This window comes from Myotis davidii, unplaced genomic scaffold (assembly GCF_000327345.1).
Source record: "Myotis davidii unplaced genomic scaffold, ASM32734v1 scaffold107, whole genome shotgun sequence".
Lineage (NCBI taxonomy): Eukaryota > Metazoa > Chordata > Mammalia > Chiroptera > Vespertilionidae > Myotis > Myotis davidii.
The window spans coordinates 5,884,582-5,895,102 of NW_006383012.1; the positions used below are offsets into that span (position 1 = coordinate 5,884,582).

General features: G+C 40.4%; 1 protein-coding gene across 1 annotated transcript in view; it reads left to right on the forward strand.

Annotated features, from left to right (window-relative positions):
• The first annotated feature begins 2,162 nt into the window (after window positions 1-2,162).
• ATRNL1 (attractin like 1) overlaps window positions 2,163-10,521 on the forward strand; it is a 443,329-nt gene continuing 434,970 nt past the window's right edge. Inside the window, exons 1-4 of the mRNA XM_006778755.2 lie at window positions 2,163-2,307; window positions 3,727-3,739; window positions 8,704-8,787; window positions 10,127-10,240. Coding sequence (XP_006778818.1) covers window positions 2,163-2,307; window positions 3,727-3,739; window positions 8,704-8,787; window positions 10,127-10,240 — 356 coding nt within the window. The remainder of the gene's footprint in view (window positions 2,308-3,726; window positions 3,740-8,703; window positions 8,788-10,126; window positions 10,241-10,521) is intronic.

Consider the following 10,521-nt stretch of genomic DNA (forward strand, 5'->3'; position numbering starts at 1 on the left):
ATGGTTGAAGTTCACCTTCTTCTACAGCAGGGAAGGGAGATACCTATCATTTTTTAGGTAAAACATAAGCATTTAGAAAATAAAAGCACTGTGTAAATTTCAAATAGATTCCCTCCGTCTCATAAAAATAGACAATTTAAGAGCATTGTCCATGTTTTGGTGTATTAAGTTTAATCCCAAGCTTCATTTGTATTTAAAAAATATATATATTTTAAAATATATTTTTATTGATTTCAGAGAGGAAGGGAGAGGGATAAAGAGATAGAAACATCAGTGATGAGAGAGAGAATCATCCCGCAACCTGGCATGTGCCCTTGACTGGAATTGAAGCCAGGACCCCTCAGTCTGCAAGCTGAAGCTATGGGACGCGCCTTCACCAGGGACAAGGGCTCGCATTATTATTTTTTCTTTTAGAGAGTGAGGAAGGGAGAGGGAGAGAGAGAAACATCAGTGATGAGAGAATCATTGATCAGCTGCCTCCTGTATGCCCCCTACTGGGGATCAAGCCTGCAACCCAGGCGTGTGCCTTGAACAGGAATTGAACTGTGACCTCCTAGTTCACAGGTCAACACTCACCCACTATCAGGTTCCTGGATGGGCTGTGAGTAGTTGGTGAATGCTCAGATTTGTATATGAATTATTATTTATGTGAATTTTTGTAGGCACGAGGATATAGCTTTTAAGAGATTCTCAAAAGTGATCTCATATCCCAACATGGTAAGAATCACTGTATTATAGGAATGCAAACTAAATAATGGTCACTGTGTATGTACAATTAAAAAAATGTGACCAGGTGGACAGAGAGTGCAGAATTGGGAGAGGGGATGCAGAATATACTGTGAAGGAAATGAACAAATGCCAGCCCAGTGTGCAGACAGGGAGAAGTTAATACCAATGATATAATCCAGAGATCCTCTTTATCCATTTTGTTTAAAGAGAAGTCAATAAGCTATTAAATAATATTTTAATTAAGAGCATGGTTTTAGTCTGACCAGAGCGGCTCAGTGCTTGAGCATTGACTTATGGACCAAGAAGTCACGGTTCAGTTCCCGGTCAGGGCACATGCCCGGGTGGTGGGCTGGATCCCCAGTTTGGGGTGTGCAGGAGGCAGCCAATCAATGATTCTCCCTCATCATGATGTTTCTGTCTCTCTCTCCCTCTCCCTTCTTCTCTGAAATCAATAAAATATATATATTTTTAAAAAGAACACTTTTAAAACAGACCTCCATGTGAGGCTGGTGTACAACGCAATCCTGAGTGGATCTGACTATTCCGTGTTGAGTGGTTACGGCAGCACGAAAACCATAGTCACTGATAAACAGGATTTACTGTTTCAGAGACTTTGTAATAATAAAACTATTGAGTTTTCTTATTTTTTTTATAATGTCCTAATCAAATTCTGTATTCATGGTCAGGATAGAGAACAGCACTTCCATTGATCTAATTTGGTTCTGCTTAAAGTTTGTGCTGGTTTTCCTGCGTAGAGCGGCGGCCACTCCTGTGATACAAAGAACCCAGCCTGCTTGTTTGAGCGGGGATTCTAGACTGGGCAGTTACAGCTAGATGAGACATTGGCACGGCACATGGGCATGTGGCAGGCATCTAGACAGGGACTGGCAAACTTTTCCTGTGAAGGGCCAGATAGTAGATATTTTAGGCTTCGCAGGCCAGATGGTCTCTGTTGCTACTACTCAGCTCTGTTCTTATAGCATGTTAGCAATCTAAGACACATGTAAACAAATGGGTGTCCCAGTACATCTTCACTTACACACAGAGGCAGCGGGCCAGTCGTTTCTGCAGTCCTGATCGAGAATCACATGCCAGTGTGGTTCTCAGTTTGAGGACCGGAGTGCCGTAAGATTAAAAAAAGAGTAAGTTAGTGGTTTGAAACTTACAATGCATTGTTGAAGCAGCATTAGAAGTAGTTGCTATGTAGGAGGCCCATTTTACATTTCAGGCAGCTGAGCTCTATGCTGCCTCATTTCTGGAGACCTCTACACCGCTGGAATGTGAGGGCATTCGGAGTGAGAAGGGAAGGAAAGGCTGAAAGCCAGGTGTTGTCGTGTTGGAGCGTAAGACTTCTGGATTTGAGAAGAGGAGCGGTTCCCGATTGCAAAGATGCCCGAAGGGTGCCCGCCGTGGGAGTGCTGGGTGCCGGTGGCATGGAGGTGAAGGACGCTGATGTTGAAGAAGAGGTCAGGACGCCACGGAGGGAGAATGGTTCTGATTGTGGAAGTGGCAGGGGCTTTCCCCTCTTACTCCTGTCTCCGGGCAGTGAGAAGGAATTTTCCATTCTTTTCATTCTTGGTTTGTATCAGACCCCCCCCGCCGCCCCCCCCCGCCCATGTTTCCAGGAGAGGGAAAGGCCAAGGGGAAACCTTTGTAGTAAGTGGAGGCAAAGGTAGGCTCTTTAGGTTAGGGATGGGGGATGAAGATTGAGAAGGAATTGGGGGGCTGTGGTGAGTAGAGTTTTCTTTTGAGTCTGTATACTTGTTGCCCTGAAGTTGGAGAGGATGGGACAGAGTAGGTAGTTTCACATGCTCCTCTTGTTGTGTGGCCTCAGTGGGAAGCATAACACTTTCTTCACATCACCTCCGATAGGAGGGAGATGAGTTATAGAGGTAGCTTCTAGTGTATATGTTTCTTTGGAGGAGGGAAGATATATTTTATTTATTTTAAAATTGTATTTATTAAATTGATTGGGGTCATATTGGTCAACATGAACATATAGGTTTCATGTGTGGGTTTCTATGTTAGAAGATCCATATATTGCCCATATGCCCACCACCCAAAGTCAAATCTTCTCCTGTCACCTTATATTAGGACCCCCTCCCCCCCTTTCCCTTTGGCAGGCACTGCTGTTGGTGTGTATACGTTTCAGTTTCATATCCCACACTTGAGGCCCGATGCACGAAATTCTTGCAAGGCTAGGCCTTCGCAGCCTCGGCCCTTGCAGCCGCCCCAGCTGCTGCCTCGGCCCTTGCAGCCCCTGCTTCGTCTGGAAGGCCATCCAGAAGGTCATCTGGAAGGTCATTCAGACTGTTGTTCTGCTATTCGGCCATTCGGTCAATTTGCATATTATGCTTTTATTATTATAGATATGAGTGAAATCATATGGTTCTTAGCTTTTTCTATTTGACTTATTTCACTTAGCATAATGTTCTCAAGGTCCATCCATGTTGTTGCAAATGGTGCTATTTCATCCTTTCTTATGACTGAGTAATATTCCATTGTATACCTCTGTATATGTACCACATCGGGAAGATATGTTTTAACCTAAGAGTAAAGAGTTGAAGCATCGAACAGGACTGGGTCCATTTGAAAAGGTACGGTGGTAGAGAAATAGAGGAGACTTTGGGTGTAGAGAGAAGAGGCAGTTTCCTCCTATACAGTTTGGGAGGTGTATACCCTACGAGGAAAATGGATTATATTACAGGTGGTATTTGCAAAGCAGGGCTGCCTGTACTTAAATTGCCAGATAAAAAGAGCTATATATTTCATAACTGGGTACTAAGGTGCTTTTTGAATATGTCATAGTGATATTCTTGCATCACAGAAACTGAAATAGAAGTGGCTTTGTAGGGTTGTGAACAAATTAGACATTGAAAAAATATTAAGTTCCTGAGGCTCTATTACACACAGTCTTAATTTATGAATTTATATCTTTAGGTTCAGCCAGAATTTGGAACTTTTTATAATTTAAATGAGCACTATTTTGCTTTTAAGGTTTGTTGCCACTGTAAGTTAGAAACTTAGGGAGTAGGATTTCTTTCTTTAACAAAAGTATTTTGTTGATTTCAGAAAGAAAGGGAGAGGGGGAGAGAGAGAAATATTAGTGATGAGAGAGAATCATTAATTGGCTGCCTTCTGCACAACCTCCTACTGGGGAGGTTGCAACCCGGGCATGTGCCTAACCAGGAATGAAACGACTACCCCCTGGTTTTTAGGTCAGGGCTCAACCACTGAGTCATGCCCGCCAGGCGCGAGAAGGGTTTCCTAATGGAGTCTCCTTAGGGATCTATGCTCAGGCTTAGATCCAGAGGAAACTTTTATACAGGAGTCTCCTGTGTGTTACTTTGCTTTTTGAGAGAGTGGAAGTAATATTGACTTGGAGGTTGTGATAAGAGCATTTCTAAATCTTTATTGATAGTCTTTATTTGTTGAGATATCATTTTGCTGGTTTCCTTTAGCCTATTGAAAACAGTTGAATTAGTCTGTCTAGCAAGTCCAATGTCTGTGTTTCCTCAGGGACAGTTTCGGTTAACTTCTTTGAATGGAGCATCCTTTCTTGTTTCTTTGCATGCTTTGTAATTTTATTGTGTCGTGGACTGGACATTTTATTATTATAATACTAGAGGCCTGATGCACGGAAATCGTGCAAGGGGCTCGGCCTTTGCAGCCCCTCGCAGCCTGGGCTGGCCTCGCAGTCCCGGCGAAGTCTGGAAGTTCGTCCGGATGGCCGTTCTGCTGTTGTCTCATTAACACATTAGCTCTTTATTATATAGGACAGTAACACTAGAAATCAGATTCTTCCCCCTCCTGAGGGTTCCTTTCTGTTGTTTATGTGTGTCATCATTGTGTACTTGTTTAGGGACTTTTCTCAACGAGTTTTTGTAATGACCGTATTCTTTGTTGTGTGTGGTCTCTAAAGCCTCTGTTCCTTTAGCTTGTGGTCAGGTGGTATTTTAATAAATTTCCTTGAATGCTTGAGCCAAGAAAAAATAAGGAGTTCTCCCAGGCTTTGTAGATTGACTCCGTGGTGGCACTCCTTCCGTGCTTCGCCAGGTTGCTTATGACTCTGCCCTCGCCTCACTGCCTTCTGGTTCTGAGTGTAAGAATTAGCCAGGGGCCAAAGTGTGGAGTCTTCTCATGTCTTTTCTGAGCACAGGGTCTGCCCCAATTCCCAGGCTCATGCACGGAGTAGCTTCTGAACGCCCCAGTTCTCCAAAGAATCTCACTCCCCACATTTCCCCCAGGCTATTGGTGTATCTATTGTTTGCATTTACTCTAATGTTTTGACTCAGCCAGCAGGGCTCATATTTGCCTTTCAGTGTTGTGTAGAGCCTTCTGTGGAGCTGCTTTCTTGCTCTGAAGGACTTTTGTGTTAGGCATAGGGTGATTTTCATACCATGTCCTATCGATTACTCTGTGTAGTCTTGTCTTTAGACATTACTCATTGATCCTCTGAATCACTTGCGCTTCCCCAAAGATGCCATGCCATTTCCTGAACCTCCAAGTCTTCACATATACCTCTTCCAGGAATACTGTTACATGCTCTTCTTTTTATATGTATTTTTAATATCTATGCCAGTAAAATTTGATAATATTCAGCTTAGGATTTTTGTATGAGGGATATTTATAATTTTTATTTTTTCCTTGTTTTGGTTTTGTCAAGTTGTACTCTAAAAATAATTTTTGCATTCCATCTAAAATGTCAAATTTATTGGTATGAAGTTCTTAATATATTATTCTTTCTGTAGCATCAGTAGTAATGCTCCTCATTTCCTTTTTGATAATGGTAATCAATATTTTTTCCTTGAGTAGTTTTGATAGGGGGTTATTAATTTACTAGTCTTTATAAAGCCAACTTTTAATTATATAAATTTTCTTTATTATAAGACTGTTTTCTGTTTCAGAGGTTTCTGCTTTTATTATTCCTTTATATTTTCTTGTTGTTTAATTTATTCTTTTTCTAGTTTTTTTGAGTAGTAATTGATTATCAATTTTCTAATGCATACATTTAGAACTATAAATTTCTCTCTAAACACTGATTTAGCTTCATTTTATACATTTTGATGTGTTGTGGCTCTGGTATTCAATTAAAAATATTGTCTAATTGTCCTTGTGACTTAAAAGTCTGTTGCTGAATTTCAGACATGAGGAGCGTGAGCATTCTGGCAGTTCTAGTACCACCTGAAGCCAATTGTAGGTCTCGAGGTTTCCTGTCACCCGGATGACTCGTAGCTAGGCTGCAGGCCACCTAAGGGCTAGCTTACCTATGGCGCACCTTTACCCCAGCAGCAAGTCACTGTGTCCAGTTCAGAGTGCCTTGCTGTTTGTTCGAGTCCCACCGTTTGTGGGCTGTTGCCTCCAACTTCTGCCCCTTCCCTTGTTGAGGCTGCCAAGAGCACTCAGCCCTTGGCAGTGTCTTCTAAATAGACAGATTTCTCCCCAGCAAAAGTCGCTTTGAATGCCTGGAATTTGCAACTTCTTGATCTTGGCTTGGCAGATCTTACTATTTTGTTACTTATAGCATGCTTTTAAGATTTTAAAATTGTTCCTTAGCTTTTTAAATTGTCCTCAGTGGTGGGTTTGTCCGAATTACCTCATCTGATATTATTGGAAGTGAAAAATCAGAACCAATTATTTAACCTCTTACTTAAAACTGTGCTTTCGTTTTCTCATCATTAATATGGGATTAATAATTACTCACTATCTCTTAGGGTTTGGGGGATTTTTATTTTAGTTTTAAATATATTTTTTTGATTTCAGAGAGGATGGGAGAGGGAGAGAAAGAAACAGGAATGATGAGAGAGACGTATTGATTGGCGGCCTCCTGCATGCCCCCAACTGGGGACTGAGCCCGCAACCTGGGCATGTGCCCTTGACTGGAATCAAACCCAGACCCTTCAGTCTGCAGGCCAACACTCTCTCCACTGAGCCAAACCAGCTAGGGCAGGTTTGGGGGTTTTTAAAAATGAGGTCATACATTATGCGCTTATAGTAGTATCTGACATGTAGAAAATGCTCGATTTATTATTTCATTAATTTGAGAATATTGCAATTTGTTTGTTGCTCTTCAAAAACTTTTCAAAGCTTGAACTAGCCGCCTTCTTGCCCAAAGTAAGCTGGCTGGGATTATGAAAGATTTACAAATAACATTCATATTGATTGACCCTTCTGTCAGCCCCGATTTAGGTAGATAATTTTCCCCCCTAATGTTTTTAAGACTCTATAATATAAGGAAATTTTAATTTTATCTAAAACTAGATAATGACCCTTATATCTGTGTTGTATATATGTATGTGTATGTGTGTATGCATATGTGAATATGTGATAAGCCCTGATGTGTGTATGTGTTTTGTGTTTATATGCATACTAGAGGCCTGGTGCATGAAATTAGTGCATTTGGGGGGGGGGATGGAGGGGTCCCCTCAGCCCAGATTGCAAGACAGGGCAGGCCAGGCTGAGGGACGCTACTAGTACACAATTTCGGCCAGGGAGGGATGCAGGAGGTTGGCCAGCTGGGGAGGGACCCTGGGAGGGCTCCAGGGTGTGTCAGCCTGTCTGGCTCAGTCCGGATCAGCTGGGCCCCAGCAGCAAGCTAAGCCACCAATCAGAGCGTCTGCCCCCTGGTAGTCAGTGCATGTCATAGCAAGCAGTTGAATGGCATTAGCACAGGGGTGGGCAAACTTTTTGACTCGAGGGCCACAATGGGTTCTTAAACTGGACCGGAGGGCCGGAACAAAAGCATGGATGGAGGGTTTGTGTGAACTAATATAAATTCAAAGTAAACATCATTACATAAAAGGGTATGGTCTTTTTTTTTTTAGTTTTATTCATTTCAAACAGGCTGGATCCGGCCCGTGGGCCGTAGTTTGCCCACGGCTGCCTTAGCATATCATTAGCATATTACGCTTTGATTGGTTGAATGACCTACTGGATGACCGGACAGTTAGCATATTAGGCTTTTATTATATCGGATATAAATATATAAAGGCTAAATGGGAAGCTATTGTAATTACTTAAAACTAGAGGCCCAGTGCATGGATTTTTGCACTGGTGGGGTCCCTCAGCCTGGCCTGTGGGGTTTGGGCTGAAACCGGCTCTCTGACATCCCCCGAAGGGTCCCGGATTGTGAGAGGGTGCAGGCCAGCCTGAGGGACCCCACTGGTGCACAATCAGTGCCGAGGAGGGGCTGTGGGAGGGCTCCAGGGTGTGTCTGGCTTTCTGGCACAGTCCCAATCAGTTGGACCCCAGCAGCAAGCTAACCTACCAGTCAGAGCATCTGCCCCCTGGTGGTCAGTGCACATCATAGCGACTGGTCGAAGAGTTGGACACTTAGCATATTAGGCTTATATATAGAGAGATATGGTCTTGGTAAAATAATTGGGCTGAGCTAAGGAGAACAAAATGAAGTAGAATTGGGATCCTGTTTTAAATATTTTTAAATTCTGAAAAATCATATAGACAGGAGAAAATGATAATAAAAACAGGTAGCCAAAATCAGTAAGCCTAGTGACAGCTACTTTAGCAATACTGGTGCATAATAAACAAACACAGCTAACAGTATAGCTCTGAAGGTAGCATGCACATATACTATTGCTGTATTCCAAAGATCTGTATTTTTCAGTGTATTTGATTTTCCTTCTTGCCTCCACCTAATTTTTGTGCAGCGGAAATTTAACTTAATCTATTCTGTGTCAACATTCAACCCATCAGTACAGTGTTCAGTCTTGCAGTACATTTTTCCACCATGTAAAATGAAATGGCCTTAATATATTAAGGTTTAAAGAAAGCCAAAATAAAAAGATCGAGAGAAATATATGACAATTTGAAAAATTTTCTAAGTTGTAAATAACTTCTTTTTTGACAAAAATGCTATATCCCATTCCGGTAACTTAATGTCTTTTAAATTTTCTTGTGCTGCTATATGTCTTAAAGTTACTTTAAGGTAATTATTTTCATGATTTTGTTTTCTAGGTTAACAGAACCTTCTGGATATTTAACAGATGGTCCAATTAACTATAAGTATAAAACTAAATGTACTTGGCTAATTGAAGGCTAGTAAGTATACAATCTGGGTATACTTATTTTATTCAAAAATGATAAAGAAGATGTCATATCAATGTTAAAGCAGTAAAGTATAACAACTTTAGAGTAATAGAGGTTATTTAATTGCTTATTATTAGAAAAACAGTACCAGTATTCACGATATTTTTATGAGCTTTACAACTTTTAGATATCACATTTAATAAAAGTTACAATACTTATCGCTGTGATAATAGTTTAATTTTTACATGTATTTTATTTTTTAAATACATATTTTATTGATTTCAGAGAGGAAGGTAGAGGGAGAGAGAGATGGAAACATTAATGATAAGAGAATCACTGATTGGCTGCCTCTGGCACGTTCCCCACTGGGAGATGAGCCCCCAACCCGGGCCTGTACCCTCACTGGGAGTCGAACCATGCCCTCTTGGTTCATAGGTTGATGTTCCACTGCTGAGCCACATTGGCCAGGCTCCTTTTTGCAGATATTTTATTGTTGATGTTTGTTAATGTGTCATTTTAAAGCAAGCGGGCATGTTTTTGGCTTCTTTTAAACATCTTGTTATAGAATTTGAAGATTCCATAGAAAGTAAAAATATCCCATGCCAAATTATACCATTGATTTATATCAATCAGCATTTTAGTTGTGAGGGTGTTAAAAAGAGAACGTTTTATAGAAAAGAGTGAACTTTCCTTTTAGAGGTATTTTTCAGAAGTTAGGGCTTTAGACTGAATTTATCTATTTAAACTTGGTGAATGGATCAAAAACGAACCGACATGAATTGTTTGAACAATATTATGATTTTTAGAGAGTGCCTTTGGAAAACTGGCAGTTTGGGGTATACTTAAGGAGTTTTTCAGAGCCTAAAAGTTATTAATTCCCTGTGCACCTATGGTCTCCTTTTGTTCCCTTGTTAATAGTATTTCATATTGAGACCTTTCAGTTAAAATGTGAAGACCTTACTAGGGCCTCTGGTTAAGGTTTGTGTAGAAATCACAATAGTTATTTCTTGAGTGTTGAATTTTAAAATTCAACTTTATTCAAGAACAGTGTGCATAAAATAAAATGCACGTATATTAAGTATACAGTTCAATAGGTTTCAATAATGTATGCAGTCTATTTAACATCCACCTTAAGAGATTGAACATTCCATGTGGACTGAACCTTTAGAAAATGATGATACATACACATGGCCTGGTAGTGGATTTTGAAGTTGCATGTCTCTTTTATAGTTCATATGTGACTGCTTATCAGTCTTTTACACTGACTTAAGAATTTATAGCAAAATTATCTGTAAATGGACTGTGCTTTGCATATTATACATTAATTTTAAAATATTTTATTTCCTTTTAGTCCAAATGCAGTGTTAAGATTAAGATTCAATCATTTTGCTACAGAATGTAGCTGGGATCACATGTATGTTTATGATGGAGATTCTATATATGCACCTTTAATAGCTGTACTTAGGTGAGTACTTATGTTTAATTGAACTTACAGCTTTAGGAAAGTAACTACATATAATTTATTAATTTTAAAGATATACTGTAGTCCAAAATAAATTTCCAGAGATGTTGACCATCAACTTAGGTGTATCTACACTAATAGAAGAGAAAAATGGTAATTGGCGTACGATGCTACCCTTTACATTGGCTAATCAGGGCTATATGCAAATTAACTGCCAACTCAGATGGCAGTTAACTGACAACAAAGATGGCGGTTAATTTGCATATGTAGGCACAATGCAGGGA